This window comes from Drosophila miranda, chromosome 4 (assembly GCF_003369915.1).
Source record: "Drosophila miranda strain MSH22 chromosome 4, D.miranda_PacBio2.1, whole genome shotgun sequence".
In the NCBI taxonomy this organism is placed as follows: domain Eukaryota; kingdom Metazoa; phylum Arthropoda; class Insecta; order Diptera; family Drosophilidae; genus Drosophila; species Drosophila miranda.
In genome coordinates, this window is record NC_046677.1 from 31,223,749 (window position 1) to 31,242,867 (window position 19,119).

The following is a 19,119-nucleotide window of genomic DNA, read 5'->3' on the forward strand; positions in this document are numbered from 1 at the left end:
CCCTCCAGCAATCGAACCGGTTAATCCCTGCCAGCCCTCGCCGTGTGGTCCCAACTCTGAGTGTAGCGTAGCCCAGGGACAGGCTGTCTGTCGCTGTCTGCCCGATTACTATGGCTCGCCGCCTGCCTGTAGACCCGAATGCACCACCAATCCCGAGTGTCCCCACGATAGGGCCTGTGTGGCCAGACATTGCTCCGATCCGTGTCCAGGCGCCTGCGGGCAGAAAGCCATTTGTCAGGCTCATCAACACCGAGCCCTGTGCTCCTGTCCGCCCGGCTACACCGGTGATGCCTTCACCCGATGCCTGCCATTACCTGCTCCACCTCCCCATCAACCCATTCGACAGTCGTCTCCTGTAGATCCCTGCGTGCCCTCCCCCTGCGGACAGTATGCCCAGTGTCGCGAGGAGTACGGACAAGGTGTCTGCACCTGTCTGGACTCCTACTACGGCACTCCTCCCCACTGTCGACCCGAGTGCACCCTCAACTCCGACTGTCCCGGCCATCGGGCGTGCATCAACCAGAAGTGCCGCGATCCTTGTCCCGGTGCCTGCGGTCTGTACGCCCAGTGCTCGGTCCTCAATCATGTCCCCACCTGCTTTTGTCCGCAAGGATACCTTGGAGATCCCTTCTACCGCTGCTATCCAGCGCCAGCTCCGTCTCCGCCTCCAGTGACTCCTATTGTTCTCAAAGATGATCCCTGTCATCCTTCCCCCTGTGGTCCCAATACCCAGTGCTCGAACGGCGTCTGCAGTTGTCTGCCACTCTACCAGGGCGATCCCTATGCGGGCTGTCGTCCCGAGTGCGTGCTGAGCACAGAGTGTCCCTCGAATAAGGCATGCATACGCAATCGCTGCCTGGATCCGTGCCCGGGAACTTGTGGCTCCGGAGCCCACTGCAGAGTCCAGAATCATGTGGCCCTGTGTCACTGTCCGGACGGCCAGCAGGGAAATCCTTTCGTGCTTTGCCAGCCAAAGCAGCAGCAGGATTCACCCATTCAGCTGCATCCCTGCCAGCCATCGCCCTGTGGTGCCCATGGACAGTGTCGCGAGATTGGTTCTCGCGCGGAATGCACCTGCCTGCCTGGCTATTACGGCAGTCCGCCCGACTGTCGGCCAGAGTGCGTCAGCGACTCCGAGTGTTCCCCGAGCCTCTCGTGCGTTAACCAAAAGTGTCGCGATCCTTGTCCTGGTGCCTGTGGCTATCTGGCCGAGTGCCATGTGATCAACCACAGTCCGCAGTGCGTTTGCCCGGCAGGGTACACGGGCAGTCCGTACTCCCAATGCCAGGTTATCCGTTTAACTCCTGTCCAACGGGAACCCATCGATCCCTGCCAGCCAACTCCCTGCGGCCCCCACTCACAGTGCAGCAATGAGGATGGCCTCAATGCCATCTGCCGCTGCCTGCCCGAGTATCTGGGCGTGCCACCCTACTGCCGACCCGAGTGCATTGCCAACAGCGAGTGTCCCAGCGACAGGGCGTGCATCAATTGGAAGTGCCGGGATCCCTGTCCCGGTCTCTGCGGCTACAATGCGATCTGCCGGACGTACAATCACCAGCCGAACTGTGTTTGTGCCCCCGGGCTGGTGGGCAATCCATTCAACTCGTGTCTGCCGCCAGCACGTCGGCCCTCCTACGAATCCCCCGCGATACCCCCCACAACGGCCATAGAAGTACTGCAACACGATCAGCCCATCCGCAATCCGTGCGAACCGAATCCCTGCGGGGCCAATGCTCGATGCAGTCAGCAGAGAGGCATTGCCTCGTGCGTGTGTTTGCCGGATTACTACGGCAATCCCTACGATGCCTGCCGTCCAGAGTGCATTCTCAATTCCGACTGTGCGTCGCACAGGGCGTGCGTGCAGCAAAAGTGTCGCGACCCATGTCCCGGCACCTGCGGCCTCAACGCCGAGTGCCACGTCCTGGATCATTTTCCCCATTGCCAGTGCTTCAGCGGCTACACGGGTAATCCTCTGGTCTACTGCGCCCCGCTGCCCGTTGTCCAGGAATGTAAGCATCCAACATGCAATCCCCCATCGACTCCCAGTCTAATCCTTTCGTCCGCCCCAGCACCCTTAACCCCATGTGATCCCTCGCCCTGTGGACCCAATGCCAGGTGTCAGCCATCGAATGACCAAGCCGTTTGCTCCTGTCTGCCCGATTTCTACGGAACCCCGCCCCAGTGTCGTCCCGAGTGTACTTTGAACTCAGAGTGTGCCCTTAACAGGGCGTGTGTCCATCTCAAGTGCGTCGATCCCTGTCCAGGAATCTGCGGCTTGAATGCCGAGTGTCGGGTGCATTATCACAGTCCCATCTGCTACTGCATCGCCTCGCACACCGGTGATCCGCTCACCCGTTGCTACGAGATCCCCAGCAGACGTAAGAATACAATCGCCGACAGTATAAACGGTTCAAAGCCTAACAACCCCAATCCCTTGGTCACTCATTTCCCGACAGCCCCGACAGCCGAAAGACCCTTACAGATATACGACACCCCATCACCACCCTATCCAGTGGCAATTCCCGGATTGGTGTACATTCAACAACCGCAGCCGGGAATTGTCAATATCCCCAACCAGCCACCCATCCATGATGTCCAGTACCCAAGGCCACAGTACCCTCCACAATCAATTCCACAACAACCAGGAGTTGTAAACATCCCCACGTATCCTTCGCCACAACCGACGATTTACAATGTTCCGTCACCCGAAACACCGATTCAACAGCAGCCTGGAGTTGTCAACTATCCATCTTCGGTTCCACAACAGCCAGGAGGAATAGTAAATATTCCTTCTGTGCCACAGCCCGTGCCTGTAGTTCCGCAACGACCAGTATTTATACCATCGCCGGCGAACCCCACACCTGCACCACAGCCTGGAATAGTGAACATTCCCCCCGTGCCACAGCCAGTGTATCCGTCACCCCAGCCGCCAGTTTACGATGTGAACTATCCCACGCCCCAGACACCGATTCACCAGCAACCTGGAGTTGTCAATATTCCTTCAGTGCCACAGCCTTCGCCGCAGCCAGGAGTCGTTAATATACCTTCGGTGCCCCAACCTGTCTACCCAACACCCCAGCCACCGATCTACGATGTAAATCATCCTACGATTCCTCATCCTCAACCGGCACCCGGAATTGTGAACATACCTTCCGTACCGCAACCGCAACCGACACCTGCACCACAGCCGGGAGTGATTAATATTCCTTCTGTACCGCAACCGACACCAGCACCACAGCCGGAAGTGTTTAATATTCCTTCTGTACCGCAACCGATACCGCCGTCGCATCAACCGCCAGTTTATGTGCCAACACCCTTGAACTCTGTGCCACCTGCACCACAGCCAGGAATAATTAATATTCCCTCTGTACCGCAGCCCCGGCCTCCCATTCATGACGTCCATTATCCAACGCCTCAGACACCGATCCCTGAAAGACCTGTTGGTGTTGTAAATATACCATCCGTGGCGCAACCAGTGTATCCCACACCTCAGCCGCCAGTTTACGATGTGAACTACCCCACGCCAAACTCCCCAGTGCCCCAGAGGCCAGTGATAGTGAATATCCCATCTCTGCCGCAGCCTGTGGCACCTGTATCGCAACGTCCAGTATTTATACCATCCACTGTGAGCCCTGTGACACCTGCACCACAGCCGGGAGTGATCAATGTTCCTTCTGTGCCGCTGCAACAAGTGTATCCCTCACCTCAGCCGCCGATTGTGCAGCGCCCTGCCATATACGACGTGTACTATCCGCCGCCTCCGTCGATACCAGGTGTCATCAATATACCCTCGCCTCCCCGGCCAGTGTACCCGGTGCCCCAGCAGCCAATATATGTTCCGGCTCCACCAAGGCCAACTCCACACCCACAACCACAGCCGGGTGTAGTAAACATTCCTTCGATGCCACAGCCTACGTATCCGCTTCAGAATCCACCCATTCATGATGTTAGCTACCCGACACAACGACCAAGTCCCGTGCCGGGTGTCATAAACGTGCATTCTGTGCCACAACCAACTCCTGTGCCAAATCCTGTGCCTGGAGTAATCAATATTCCGTCACAACCATCACCACCAAATATTGTACCAACTCCCGGAGTTTTAAACATTCCTTCAGTGCCACAGCCTACGTATCCAACTTATAATCCACCGATCCATGATGTTAGCTATCCAACACCGCAACCAATTCCCTCTCCTGCACCAGGAGTTGTAAATATTCCTTCTGCGCCACAGCCAGTGCCGTCGTCGATTCCTGGTGTGATCAATATTCCGTCACAACCATCACCACCGACAGTTATAGAAAGACCTGGAGTTATCAACATTCCTTCAGTGCCACATCCTACATATCCAACACAGAATCCAACACCTATTCAGGACGTTAGCTATCCAACACCACAACCAAATCCTATACCAGGAGTTATAAACGTGCCTTCTGTGCCACATCCAGTTCCTTCATCAACGCCAAGTGTGATCAATATTCCGTCACAACCGTCCCCACCGAATGTACCAGCTCCCGGAGTGGTAAACATTCCTTCGGTGCCACAGCCCACGTATCCGTCACAGAATCCACCTATCCAGGATGTCAGTTACCCAACTCCCGTCCCAAAACCTGTGCCTGGAGTGATCAATATACCATCACAACCATCACCACCGATTTATGTACCAACTCCCGGAGTGGTAAATGTCCCTTCGGTGCCACAACCTTCTCCTGCGGCACCCCAACAACCTGTGTTCGATGTCAACAACGAGACTCAGAGGCCACAGCCACAACCCCAACCTACACCTGGAATTATCAACATACCATCCGTAGCACAACCAGGACCCACTCGTCGACCCAACTATGATGTGGCAAGGCCCGTTTTCGAGTTCAATCCCTGCTACCCATCGCCCTGCGGACCGTACTCGCAGTGCCACAATCGCTTTGGAGCGGCCGCCTGCGTCTGTCTGCCCAACTACAGTGGAACTCCGCCCAACTGTCGGCCGGAGTGTGTCGTCCAATCTGACTGTCCCTCGGCGCTGGCGTGCATCAATGAAAAGTGTCGCGATCCCTGCCCGGGATCATGCGGCTATGAGGCAGTGTGTCGAGTGCATGAACATGTGCCCCATTGCTTCTGTCGCTCTGGATACACAGGAGATCCTTTCGTTTCCTGCCAACCAACACCGATACAGCATGAACCCATAGTCCAGAAGGATCCCTGTTACCCTTCGATATGCGGACCCAATGCGGTGTGTCATGATGGGAAATGCAGTTGCTTGCCGGAATACCGAGGCGATCCCTACTTTGGCTGTCGTCCAGAGTGCGTCCTGAACACAGAGTGTGCCCGGGACAAGGCATGCATCAATCAAAAGTGCCAGGACCCCTGTCCAGGAACATGCGGACTGAACGCACTCTGCCATGTCTACAACCATTTGGCGACCTGCTCCTGCCCGGATAGAATGCAAGGCGATGCCTTTGTGCGCTGCGATCCCATCCCAGCCACAACAGAGCCGCCTCCAACCACATTGCCCGCGGTGATACCACAGCGTACGCCCATCAATCCGTGCCGACCTTCGCCATGCGGACCCAATGCCAACTGTCGGGCCTATCATGAGCAGGCGATTTGCTACTGCCTCCCGGGATACATTGGCACACCACCCGCCTGTCGTCCCGAATGCACCTCGAACTCCGATTGTGCTCTGGACAAGTATTGCCTGAATCTCAAGTGTCGCGATCCCTGCCCGGGGGCATGCGGCATACGGGCCATATGCCACGTGCAGAGCCACAGTCCCCGCTGTCTGTGTCCGCCCCATCTCACGGGCAACCCCTTGCTATCGTGTCAGCCCATAGGTATGCCGGAGAACCCTCTAAACCCAAACCCCATCCTGATCTCACGTCTTACTCTTTCAGTTTTGCCACCACCTCCTCGCGACGATGTTAACCCATGTCTGCCCTCACCTTGTGGCCCCTACTCCGAGTGTCAGGCCACGGCAGGCGGCTCTGCCCGCTGCTCATGCCTGCCCCAATACCCCAGGGGAACCCCACCTCACTGTCGGCCCGAGTGCGTAAGCAGCGCCGACTGTCCAGCCGACAAGGCATGCAGAAACCATAAGTGCATCGATCCGTGCCCCGGCACCTGTGGCCAACTGGCTCTTTGCCGTGTGGTGTCCCACAGCCCCATCTGCTATTGCCCCGAGGGCTACGTGGGCAATGCGTATAGCATTTGTGCTCGTCCTGAGCCCGTGAGGGATGTGGTTGTACCTGTGCCTGTGCCTTGCCAACCCAGTCCTTGCGGCATCAATGCCATTTGTCGACCCCACCATGATATGAGCGTATGCCATTGTCTGCCCGATTATTACGGCAATCCGTATGAGATCTGTCGCCCCGAGTGTACGGTCAATTCGGATTGCAGAAGTGACAGAGCGTGCCTCGGCGAGAAGTGTCGCGATCCCTGTCCCGGTGCCTGCGGCCCCAATGCCCATTGTCTGGCCATTAATCACAGCCCCGTCTGCGAGTGCCACGAGGGTTATATTGGCAATCCCTACCTCGCATGTCGTAGGGTGCAACATGAACGTAAGAAACGAACTCTAAGAATCGCCCTAAGCCTAATGCGTCTCTTTCCTCTTGCTCTAAACAACAATGCAGTACTCAATTCTCAGTCTTATGCCTTCTCAGCCCTCTCTATATGCCGTCATCTCCTTGTAACCTTAAGCATCATCGTTAAACCCCTAAATCCATCGAGTCTCTCATCGAATAAGCTACCTTCATATAAACCCGATCTTGATTCCACTTCCACTCTCTCTAAAAAACAACGCAGTGCTCAATTCCTACAAAATTCAGCACTAAATTCTCAGTCTTATGCCTTCTTAGCCCTCTCTATATGCCGTCATCTCCTTGTAACCTTAAGAATCATCGTTAAACGCCTAAACCCATCCATTATCTCTTCGAATAAGCTGCCTCCATAGAGTCCCGATCTTGATGCCACTTCCGCTCTCTTTGAAAAACAACGCTGTGCTCAATTCCTACAAAATGCAGTACTCAATTCTCAGTCTTACGCCTTCTCTTTATTCAGTCATCTCTTTATCATCGGTAAACCCCTTAATCCATCGAATCTCTCATCGAAAATGCTATCCCTTTGCCATAATGCGACTCCCAAACAACGCAGTGCCCGACTCTTAGCCTACCATAGGGTACATCTGATAAAGTCTCTCAAAAACAACATAAACGTCGTGGGCATGGTGCTGTTTATTTTTGCTCCTTGCCCACCGTTGCCGCCCTGAACGCTTTCGAATTTCGCGTCTAAAATGCTCTGTGACAATATGCTAGCTTTTTACGAAACTATATACGCTTTTGGTTGCCTTTTTAATCGCTAAACGCTTCGCCATGGTCATGTGATTTGTACGAATGCTAAATACTCCAATATTCTCAACCTCCTATATAGCCACGCCTCCGGAATACGTGAATCCCTGCCAGCCATCGCCATGCGGTGCCAATTCCCAGTGTCGCGAGTCCCAGGGCCAGGCCATCTGCTCCTGTCTGCCCGAGTTTGTGGGCACGCCGCCCGCCTGCCGTCCCGAGTGTGTGATCAGTGCCGAGTGTCCTGCGGACAAGGCGTGCATCAATCAGAAGTGCCAGGATCCCTGTCCCGGCTCCTGTGGTCTGAACGCCCAGTGTCATGTGAGGAATCACAGTCCGCTCTGCTCGTGTCTGCCCGGGCTCACAGGCGATGCCTTGACCCGCTGTCTACCTAATCCCCCACCACCAAAACCACCAAAGTCGGAGGACCCTCCTCGTGATCCCTGTTATCCCTCGCCCTGTGGACCTTACTCCCAGTGTCGGGAGGTGAACGGAGGAGCCAGCTGCAGCTGCCTGCCCAATTATGTGGGCGCTGCTCCCAACTGCCGGCCAGAGTGCACCATCAATGCGGAGTGTCCCAGCAGCCAGGCGTGCATCAACGAGAAGTGTGGCGACCCCTGTCCGGGTGCCTGCGGCTTTGCCGCCCTCTGCAACGTGATCAATCACACGCCGAGCTGCTCGTGTCCCAGTGGCTATACCGGAGATCCATTCACCAGCTGTCGGATCGTGCCACCAACGCCGCCCCCGACGAGTATGCCAGCCCACCATTTTACAGCCCCCTATGTGGTCTCTTCTAATCCCGGCCAAACCTCTTTTACAGCTCCGACCTCCGATCCCTGCCAGCCGTCACCCTGCGGCGCCAATGCCCAGTGCCGTGATGGTCAGTGCTCGTGTCTGCCCGAATATCAGGGCGATCCGTACACCGGCTGCCGGCCCGAGTGCGTCCTGAACTCCGACTGTCCGAGGAACAGGGCCTGCGTGCGGAAAAAGTGCATCGATCCCTGCCCAGGAAACTGTGCACCGAATGCCCTCTGCGATGCCGTCAACCATATTGCGATGTGCCACTGTCCTGAGCGAATGACGGGCAACGCCTTTGTGTCCTGCTCCCCGCTGCGCGATGAGCCCCCAGCGCGTCCGCCCAATCCCTGCCATCCATCACCATGCGGAGACAACGCCCAATGCCTGGAGAGAAACGACGTGGCCATCTGCTCCTGCCTGGCGGGCTACTTCGGTCAGCCCCCCAACTGCCGTCCGGAGTGCTACGCCAGCTCCGACTGCTCCCAGGTGCACGCGTGCATCAACCAGAAATGTGTGGATCCCTGTCCAGGACAATGCGGTCTCAATGCCATCTGCCAGGCGGTGCAGCACAGAGCGCACTGCGAGTGCAGTCCCGGTTACACCGGCAATGCCTACTCCCAGTGTCATCTCGTGATTGTGCGAAGACCCGAATCCAATGCTGTGCGCGATCCCTGCTACCCATCGCCCTGCGGCCCCAACTCCCAGTGCAGCAATAAGAAGGGTCAGGCGCAGTGCCGCTGCTTGCCAGAGTTCCAGGGCACACCTCCCAACTGCCGACCCGAGTGTGTCAGCAACGACGAGTGCTCCAATAGCCTGGCCTGCATCAATCAGCGCTGCACCGATCCCTGTCCCGGCAGCTGTGGCCAGAACGCCCTATGCGTGGTCCGGCTGCACACGCCCAACTGTCAGTGCCCCAGCGGCATGACCGGGGATCCCTTCCGCCTGTGCCAAAGTAAGAATAAGACTCTCTCCTTCCCCACCGCCCATGCCCATTCCCATTTCCCGACCCCGAAACAAGTTTGCATATTGTATTCAGGCAGGGACCGACCTCCACCTGTAGGACTCCATTTAACCAAATTTTTCCATAATCTTTACCCTTTGCAGAACCACCATTGCAGGAGCCACCAGCCACACCGAAGAACCCCTGCTATCCATCGCCCTGCGGCACCAATGCCGACTGCCGTGTGACCGGCCAGAGCTATGTGTGCGAATGCAGCCAGCAGGAGTATATAGGGAATCCCTACGAGGGCTGTCGCCCCGAGTGCGTGGGCAACTCCGAGTGTCCTGCGAACAGGGCCTGTGTGCGCAGCAAATGCGTGGATCCCTGCCCGGGAGTCTGCGGCCTGGAGGCGATGTGCAACATGAACAACCACATACCGATCTGCTCCTGTCCGACAGGATACACGGGCAATGCCTTTCTTCAGTGCACGCGCCTGCTGGCCCCACCACCTGTCTCCGATCCCTGCTATCCCTCGCCGTGTGGACCCAACTCCGTGTGCCGAGTGCAGAGCGAGAAGGCCGTGTGTGAGTGTTTGCCAGGATTCTTTGGGAATCCTCTGGCCCAGGGCTGTCGCCCGGAGTGCACTCTGAGCTCGGACTGCGCCAAGGATAAGGCCTGCATCAATGCCAAGTGCGTGGATGCCTGCGTGGGCGAATGCGGCTACGGAGCCGTGTGTCAGACCATCAACCACAGCCCCGTCTGCAGTTGCCCCGCCAACATGGTGGGTAATCCGTTCGTCCAGTGCGAGACTCCGCGCCAAGCAGAGCCAGTGGATCCCTGCAACCCATCGCCCTGTCGCAGCAACGGCATCTGTCGTGTCCACAATGGCGCTGCCACCTGCAGCTATCCTGAGTGTGTGATCAACGAGGACTGCTCCCGCGATCGCGCCTGCGTTAGCCAGAAGTGCCGCGACCCGTGTCTGCAGGCCTGCGGCCTCAATGCCATCTGCCGTGCCATCAACCACAAAGCTGTCTGCAGCTGTCCACCCGACTTCTATGGCTCGCCATACGCCCAGTGTCTGCGGCAGATCCCACAGCTGGAGCCCCCGAAGCCGGAGTGCGTCAGCGATGCAGAATGCACCAATGACAAGGCCTGCATCAACCAGGTGTGCAGAAATCCCTGCGAGCAGACCAATCTCTGCGCCCAACAGGCCCGCTGTCATGTCCAGCTCCATCGTCCGCTGTGCGTCTGCAACGAGGGATACACGGGCAATGCCCTGCAGCATTGCTACCTACTCGGCTGTCGCTCCGACACCGAATGCGCCCCTACCGAGGCCTGCATCAACGAAAAGTGTGTGGATCCCTGCAGCTTCACCCAGTGCGGCGCAGGAGCCACCTGTCGCGCCGACTTCAACCACCGCGCGCGCTGCCACTGTCCGGATGGATACCACGGCAATCCTCTGGTGCGCTGCGAGCGACCGGAGTGCCGAAGCGACGACGAGTGCTCGTTCCATTTGGCCTGCCGCAACGAGAGATGCGAGGATCCGTGCAACTGCGGCATCGGTGCCCAGTGTCGTGTGGACAACCATCGCGCCCAGTGCCGCTGCCCGGCCGGCTTCAGTGGAAATCCCGCCATACGCTGTGACCTGGTGCCCGTGCAACCCGAGGGCTGCACCATGGATGCCGAGTGTCCCAGCAAGCTGGCCTGCTTCTCAGGCGAATGCAAGAACCCATGCGCTGTGACCCATCCGTGTGGCGCCAATGCCATCTGCGACGTGGTCGACACACTGCCCCTGCGCACCATGACGTGCCGCTGTGAGCCTGGCTATGTGGGTGATGCCGACATTGGATGTCGCAAAGGTGAGGCATCGGTCCAAGTCCAGGATCGATCATTGAATATTTCTGCTTTTTGCTTTACTTTTGAGTTTGCTTCTCTCTCATTGCAGCAGAGTTTTAGTTGTGTGTAAAGTGCTGTAAAATATAATATATATATCTTTGATTCTTTGATACCCGATCTTTCGAGCATATATGCACCACCTTTGCAGTTGTACATATATTTGCAAGCACTCTATAACTCTTAACTCTTGCACATGCCAATACCATGACTAATTGTACTACCAGAATCCTGCTAATCTTTTGCATTTTCTTCTGCACTAGAACCCGCTCAAGACCTGGGCTGCACATCGCACGATCAGTGCCAGGATACGGAAGCCTGTCGCGCTGGCAACTGTGTCAATCCCTGCCTGGATGGCTCCCCTTGCGCCCGAACAGCCCAGTGTCTGGCCCAGCAGCATCGAGCCATTTGCAGCTGCCCTCAAGGCACCCAAGGGGATCCGTTCACCAATTGCTACCAGCCACGTAAGACCCATTGAATCCTCTATATCGATTGCGTTTTATTTATGATATGGTCCTTTGCAGCTCAAATCACAGCTGGATGCACACACGACTCAGAGTGCACGCCAACCACGGCGTGCATCAATAAGCGTTGCCAGGACCCATGTGCCGAGGCCAATCCTTGTGCCGGCAATGCCGAATGTCGTGTGCAGAACTCTCGTCCCACATGCTACTGTCCCGCTGGCTGGGGCGGTGATCCGCAAGTCCAATGTTACAAACGTAAGTGGAGAGACCCTTGACAAGTCCTAAGATCCCTAAACAAACTGTTTATTTCACAGCTGAATGCAAAATCAATGCCGATTGTCCCTACGACAAGGCTTGTTTGAATGAGAACTGCGTGAATCCCTGCACCCATGGACAAGTGCGTTGCGGCAGTGGAGCCCAATGTTTGCCACAGAATCACCAGGCTGTCTGCAGCTGTCCGGCCGGCACTCAGGGCAGTCCCTTCGTGGCCTGCATAACCGGCCATTGTCAATACAACGAGGATTGCGCCGATCACGAAGCCTGCGACCGCCTAAACCGCGTTTGCCGGCCCGTCTGCGAGCAGGAGACCTGTGCTTTGAACGCCATCTGTGTGGGTCGACGCCATCAGCCGCAGTGCGAGTGCCGCGCAGGATACCAGGGCAATCCGTTTGTCCAGTGCGATATGCCACAGCAAACCCCACAGGCTCCGGAGTGCACACAGGATGCCGAGTGTCCCTCGAAACTTGCCTGCATCAACGAACGCTGTGCAGATCCTTGCGCTACTCCTCATGTGTGCAGTCCCCAACAGACCTGTGCCGTCCTCGATACCCTGCCACTGCGCACCATGATCTGCAAGTGTCCCAGCGACACGGTCACCGATAACTCGGGCAACTGTGTGGCCATCAGGAGACCCATTGCCCCGCCCAGTGGTGGCTGTCAGCACAGCTCCGAGTGCGCCAATCCTGAGGTCTGTTCGAATGGAAACTGCCTGGACGCCTGCCGCCTCGAAAAGTGTGGCGTCAATGCCCAATGTACATCGCGGGATCACTATGCACAGTGCAGCTGTCCCGCCGGCTACCAGGGCAATCCTCGCATCGAATGCTATTCCACAGAGATCGGCCTGCCGAAGAGTCCAGAGCCAGGCTGTACGCGAGATGACGACTGCCCCAGGGACAAGACGTGCCGCAACGAATTGTGTGTGAGTCCATGTGCTGCGGATGCCTGCGGCATCGGTGCCTACTGCCATGTGCAGCAGAGGAAGGCCATCTGCCGCTGCCCGCCTGGCTATTCGGGCAATCCCAAGGATCGCTGTCTGCCACGTACGTACACAGCTCATAAAGTCCCAATTCCAATAGATTGTAATTCCATCTCTTTCCTTCGTACAGCTTCTGATGTGATAACCGTCGGCTGCAAGTCCAGTAGCGATTGTCCTGTGACAGAGGCGTGCATCAATGCCCAGTGCGTCAGTCCGTGCAACTGCGGACCGAATGCCGAATGCAGCGTTAAGAACCATCATCCCATCTGCTACTGCAAGCCAGGATTCTCGGGCAATGCCCAGTTCGGCTGCGTGGCCATTGGCTGCCAATCGGATGACGAGTGCAGTGGTGACAAGCAGTGCTTGAATCGCGAATGCATCAATCCCTGCCTGGTGGTCGATCCCTGTGCATTGAATGCCGAATGCTACGGACGCAATCATCGTGCCAACTGTCGTTGTCCCGCTGGCCTGGAGGGAGATCCGTTCGTGCGCTGTCTGCGCCTAGAATGCCACTCGGACTACGACTGTGCCTCGAACCTGGCCTGTGTATCCAACCAGTGCGTGGATCCGTGTGGCCAACAGAATCCCTGCGCCCAGAATGCCATCTGTCAGGCCCTGCAGCATCGAGCCGTCTGCCGCTGTCCGGAGCAAATGCCTCTGGGCAATCCGTATGCCTACTGCGAACGCCGACCCGTGGAGCCCGTGTGCCGCGATGATGGCGACTGTCCCAGCGGTCTGGCCTGCATCGATGCCAAGTGCCAGAACCCATGCACCGAACTCTCGCCCTGTGCCCGCACCGCCCAGTGCAGTGTCCTCGATAGTGTCCCAGTGCGGACCATGGTTTGCGAGTGTCCCGAGTCCCAGGTGCCAGACGCCAGTGGCGAGTGCCGCCAACTGGTGCTGGCCAGTCCACCGGGCTGTGAAAGTGACCAGGATTGTCCCGACCAAGAGGCGTGCATCCATCGCCAGTGCCGCAACCCATGTAACTGTGGCACCAACGCCATATGCCAGGTGACCCAACATCGTGCGGTTTGCAGCTGCCAGGATGGCTTCGAAGGCAATCCCTATGCCGCCTGCCGCTCGATCGGCTGCCGCGTGGATGGTGAGTGCGATTCTGGCAAGGCCTGCATCAACGGCGACTGCATCAATCCCTGCCTCATCAACGACCCCTGCGGACCCAATGCCGAGTGCTTCGTGCAGTCAAACCACGCCCAGTGCCGCTGCCTCAGCGGATACCGCGGCAATCCGTACGAACGCTGCCGCATCATCGGCTGCAGCAGCAACAACGACTGCCCCACGGACAAGACTTGCCAGAACGAGCAGTGCGTGAATCCCTGCGTCTACCACAATGCATGTGCCCCGCGCGCCGAGTGCCGCCCCCAGAACCACCTGGCTGTCTGTCGCTGTCCTTCCGACTTTGTTGGCAATCCTTACGTGGACTGCCGTCCCCAGCCGCAGCCCGTTTGCGTGCTGGACACGGACTGCCCCTCGCGACAGGCGTGCATCAACGAACAATGCGTGGATCCTTGCCTCGTCCTGGAGCCCTGCCAGCGGCCGGCTCAGTGCCAGGTGACGCCCACGTCTCCAGTACGTACCATGATCTGCATCTGTCCGGATGGATACATCAGCAGCGGTAGCGGCAGCTGCAAGCCCACTACCGGCATTGTCAAGGTGGGTGGCTGCATATCGGACTCTGACTGTGCCGCCGACAAGTCCTGCCTGAACGGCATCTGCCGCGACCCGTGCAACTGCGGCGTGAACGCCGAGTGCCGCATCAAGGACCACAAGCCTGTATGCACTTGTCGCCAGGGCTACGAGGGCAATCCCGAGTTCGAATGCGCCAAGATCGAGTGCAACATCAATGCGGACTGCCCCGGCACGCATGCGTGCCGCAACCAACTCTGCGTGCCCGCCTGCCAGGGTGAACAATGCGGCTCCAATGCCCAATGTTTGGCCATCAATCATCGGGCCGTGTGCGAATGCGCTCCCGGTCATGGTGGAAACGCCCGTCTTGGATGCACGCCACTGGGCTGCCGCACCGACGACGAGTGTCCCACGGACAGAGCGTGTGTGAACGGCAAGTGCAACGATCCCTGCGCTACAACGGCCATCTGTGGCCAAGACGAACTCTGCAAGGTCTATCAGCATCGTCCGCAATGCGCCTGCCCGCCCGGTACTGTACCCGGACGCAATGGATGCGAAACGGAACGCCATATCCCCATCTGCATTAGCGACGGCGACTGCCCCAGCCAGAAGGCTTGTCTGCGTGGCGAGTGCGTGAATCCCTGCAATGCCACACAGCCGTGCGGCGTCAATGCTGAGTGCCGCGTGCGCGACACCCTCCCAGTAAGGACCATGATCTGCGAATGCCTCGAGGGCTACACTGGCAATGCGGCTGTGCAGTGCGACAAGCGATCGCTCTGCGTCATCGAAAAGGGCTTCGTGCGCGATGTGGACGGACAGTGTGTATGCCCACCGGGCACCGCTCTTGACATTTACGAGTACTGCACCCCTTGCCAAGTGGAGCAAGGCTTCCGCATCGACGAAAGCGGCCATTGCATATGCGCTCTAGAGCGTGGCATGGTCATCGACGAGCGCGGTCGCTGCACCTGTCCCATTGAGCTGGGCTACAGCCTGACGCCCCGTGGAGAGTGCCAGCCGGAGGAGCCGCCAGAGTGTACCACCAACGACCAGTGCGCGGACAATCGGTACTGCAATCTGGATACCAAGACCTGCGAGGATCCCTGCCTGACCAAGGTGTGTGGAGTGAATGCCTTCTGCAATGCCATCAACCATCGTGCCCAGTGCCAGTGCATTACAGGCTACACGGGCAATCCGGAACTGCATTGCAACCACACCAACTTCCGCACCGACTTCCCCAGACCCGACATGGTCGTCAGCTGCCTGGCCGATGGCGTTCAAGTAGAAATCCACATCACAGAGCCCGGCTTCAATGGCGTGCTCTACGTAAAGGGCCACAGCAAGGATGAGGACTGCCGTCGTGTTGTCAATCTGAACGGCGAGACGGTGCCACGCACCGAAATCTTCCGCGTGCACTTCGGCAGCTGTGGCATGCAGGCGGTGAAGGATGTGGCCAGTTTTGTCCTGGTCATCCAGAAGCATCCCAAGCTAGTCACCTACAAGGCCCAGGCGTACAACATCAAGTGCGTCTACCAGACGGGCGAGAAGAACGTAACCCTAGGCTTCAACGTGTCTATGCTGACCACAGCTGGAACCATTGCCAACACCGGTCCGCCGCCCATCTGCCAGATGCGCATCATCACCAACGAGGGCGAGGAGATCAATTCGGCCGAAATCGGCGACAATCTCAAGCTGCAAGTGGATGTCGAGCCAGCCAGTAAGAAATTGAACCCCAAAACCACATCTGAACAGTATCCTAACCGTATCCGCCTAATGTTTCTCCCCACAGCTATTTATGGTGGCTTTGCCCGCTCCTGCATAGCCAAGACCATGGAGGACAATGTCCAGAACGAGTATCTGGTCACAGACGAGAACGGCTGTGCCACGGACACCAGCATCTTTGGCAACTGGGAATATAACCCGGACACCAACAGTCTGCTGGCCAGCTTTAATGCCTTCAAGTTCCCCTCGAGCGACAACATCCGATTCCAGTGCAACATACGCGTCTGCTTCGGCCGATGCCAGCCCGTCAATTGTGGTGGCTACAATGCCTTTGGGCGACGTCGCCGCTCTATAGCCGACAACTCAAGCGACACGACAGCCATTGCCACCAACTCAGGGGTTGAGGGTCAGCTACGCGAGGAGATAACCATCTCATCGAATGCTATTCTCACATTCGAGAAGCGCAGCGGTCCAGGCCTGAATGATGCCAACAGTGAGTAGTAGCCCCCTAGGGAGGATTCCAATGGGATTCCTCTCATTCTCATTTTCACACACTAACTTTTTACCTTTCGTGCCATCCTCTAGTCAAACCGGCGGCACAGCGAGTGGAGGATATATGCGTATCGATGGTGGGACTGATCATTGCCTTGGTTATCACGGCTCTATTGGCTCTTGTGGCCGTCGCCGTGGCCGTCTCCTGCTGGCTAATGGCCTACAGAAGGCGACCCAAGACCATAGCCCCGCTGCCACATCCGCCAGAGTTCCCCAACCCACTCTTTTCCAATCCCGACGCTGTGCCCGAGCCAACGCCAGACTACATCTCCTAAACACAACACTGGAAAAAACACACACACCTAGCTATAAAACCTTAGTCGATAAGAAAAATAAGAAAAAACACCAATACCAGAGAAAAAGGGTAATCTTCACAGAATTTTAAATTAATGTGAATATTTGAGAGGCACGTGCAAAAAGTTGTGCAAAATGCAAAACATCTAATGATATTTCAATGAAAATGTTAAGAATGAATCAAAGAAAAACAAAAGTACATTTGTGAGCAGAAAGAAAGAGGAAAAACGGGCCGGAATAATGGCCGTAAAACGTAAAACGAAAAAAAGCGAAAGTGTAAAAAGCGAGAATTGTATGTAAGCAAAATGCATGCAAATAATAATAGTAGCTTAAGAAAATAATTTTATTATTTGTATTAACGTTTAATGTTCTCTCTTCCCCACTAATATGAGAATTTTGCGTAGTGTAGCAGTAGCAGAGTATTTATCTTCCACATGCATATGTAGAATCCAATCCAGAAACTGCCAAACAGAATATGTAGGAGAAGCGGGGGTACCCAGAGTGCAGCTACAAACGAATTCTCGTCCTCTAACGACAACTTCTTCATTAGTCGATTATCAATATTAATATTCTGTTATATATATTACGATGATATATATGACTAAAGACTTCCTATAAATATTTAGGGTGTGGGTAGTACCAACGACACTTTGTATTATAGCACAGAAACACAAACACACACACACTTCCTGTAACTTTAAACGTGAACTCAACTCGCCTTTTAAAATTGAAAACTGCCTTGATTTTCCAACACGAACGAACAATGCACCCCAGAATACTCTTTCTCTAGCAGTATGTAAGAAATCGTTGGACCTTTCGCGTGTGTCAGATATAACCACTTGACAATATGCCAACGATTGTCTCTGATGGATTGTACAAGAGCTCAAGAGTTTAACACACACACACACACAGATGCACACACACACACTCTAAGCTCGAAGCACACGGAAATAGTTCTAGAAAGAATAGTTATATAACCTTTCACTGCCACTGAGGCGTCAAGCAGCGCACAAAACGATACATACTGTCCATCTAATGCATAGGAAATACTAGGCTTGTTTTAATTTTAATTGCAACGACGACGACTAATGGAGGATTTGATTTTGACCACTGTCCACCCACGGCTACTTACCACTGTACCATTGTACCACTGTACTACTGTACTGTACCACTAGCCTCTACTATGGTTAACCAATTATTTTTGTAGTTTCTTAGTCAATTAATATTAAATTGTTGTGATTGTTTTTAATGCAAAAGAGATACTTCCACTAAACTTACTAATATGTAGGGAACCAAGTATAAAGAGTACTTTAAAAGGCAACGAACCAGCGCTCCCTTCCTCCCCCAGAACCCTTCTATCGTCTATTTCCCCCAGCAAGGAGAGTCCGCTGCTGTCAACGCACCGGAAACTACGCAGCGAATTTTCGTTTCCGGTGCCTGTTCATAGAGCGCGACTGTACTTGATGGGAGTTCATTGAGAGTATAGGGATATAGGGGGGTGATGATCAGCCTGGATAATTAAATTATTAAAATGAAGTTTTAAATAAATATTATTAAACGTAAACAAAATGTATAGTCACTACTTTAAGCCGAACGTGAAGCGTTTAGAGACAGAAGAGCACTTCTTTATAGTGAAATACCATAAAAATATATAAACTCGCACTCAGACACGTACACAAAGAGACAGACATTGTAAATAATACGCAGGCAGCAAAACTCTATGGTATTTTAGGTAGCGCATTATTGTGTATAGGTTTCCATACTTTGATCCTCTCCCAAATCAGAACCCGATCCATGCCAGGCATAAAATTATTTTCTTAATTCCACAAACACATGGGCGCACTTCGATGTACCTAAGTGAGTGCACAAATTATTTAAAATGATAACCTAAATGATCACAATTACCAAACACTTTTATTTTTCTTTTATAACTTTAACAAACATATACCATTTTTTCCGAGCTCTTTTATAGAGCTCCAAATAGAGTTCCATCTGGACAAAACTTTTTGCACTGGCAGCAAATATGATAAATTCGAAAGAAAGTAAACCCTTATTGTAAAAAGAACACAATAGTTCAATTGTAATTATAAAGAAATGTATTTAAAACGACAGAAAATGAGAAACGAAATTAATTGTAATCGCTTATTGTAAACTAATAAATAAATAAATAAATATAAATCACAAAATGTCCTATTGAATTTAGAATTAATACGTAGAACACTATAATAT

The 19,119-nt window shown here is 54.8% G+C and overlaps 1 protein-coding gene across 26 annotated transcripts in view; it reads left to right on the top strand.

The window, feature by feature from the left end:
• The window catches only part of LOC108161947, a 134,999-nt gene extending 115,923 nt beyond the window's left edge, over positions 1-19,076 (top strand). For 17 of the 26 annotated variants that reach the window (XM_033393996.1, XM_033393994.1, XM_033393995.1 and 14 more), the window contains 11 exons: positions 9-5,825; positions 5,886-6,548; positions 7,417-8,082; positions 8,152-9,081; positions 9,234-10,928; positions 11,226-11,426; positions 11,487-11,681; positions 11,741-12,745; positions 12,812-16,039; positions 16,112-16,537; positions 16,630-19,076. In XM_033393996.1, coding sequence (XP_033249887.1) covers positions 9-5,825; positions 5,886-6,548; positions 7,417-8,082; positions 8,152-9,081; positions 9,234-10,928; positions 11,226-11,426; positions 11,487-11,681; positions 11,741-12,745; positions 12,812-16,039; positions 16,112-16,537; positions 16,630-16,871 — 15,068 coding nt within the window. In that variant the 3' untranslated portion in view covers positions 16,872-19,076. The remainder of the gene's footprint in view (positions 1-8; positions 5,826-5,885; positions 6,549-7,416; positions 8,083-8,151; positions 9,082-9,233; positions 10,929-11,225; positions 11,427-11,486; positions 11,682-11,740; positions 12,746-12,811; positions 16,040-16,111; positions 16,538-16,629) is intronic. The other 9 variants (XM_033394010.1, XM_033394011.1, XM_033393988.1 and 6 more) reach the window with 6 other exon arrangements.
• The last annotated feature ends 43 nt before the right edge of the window (positions 19,077-19,119 follow it).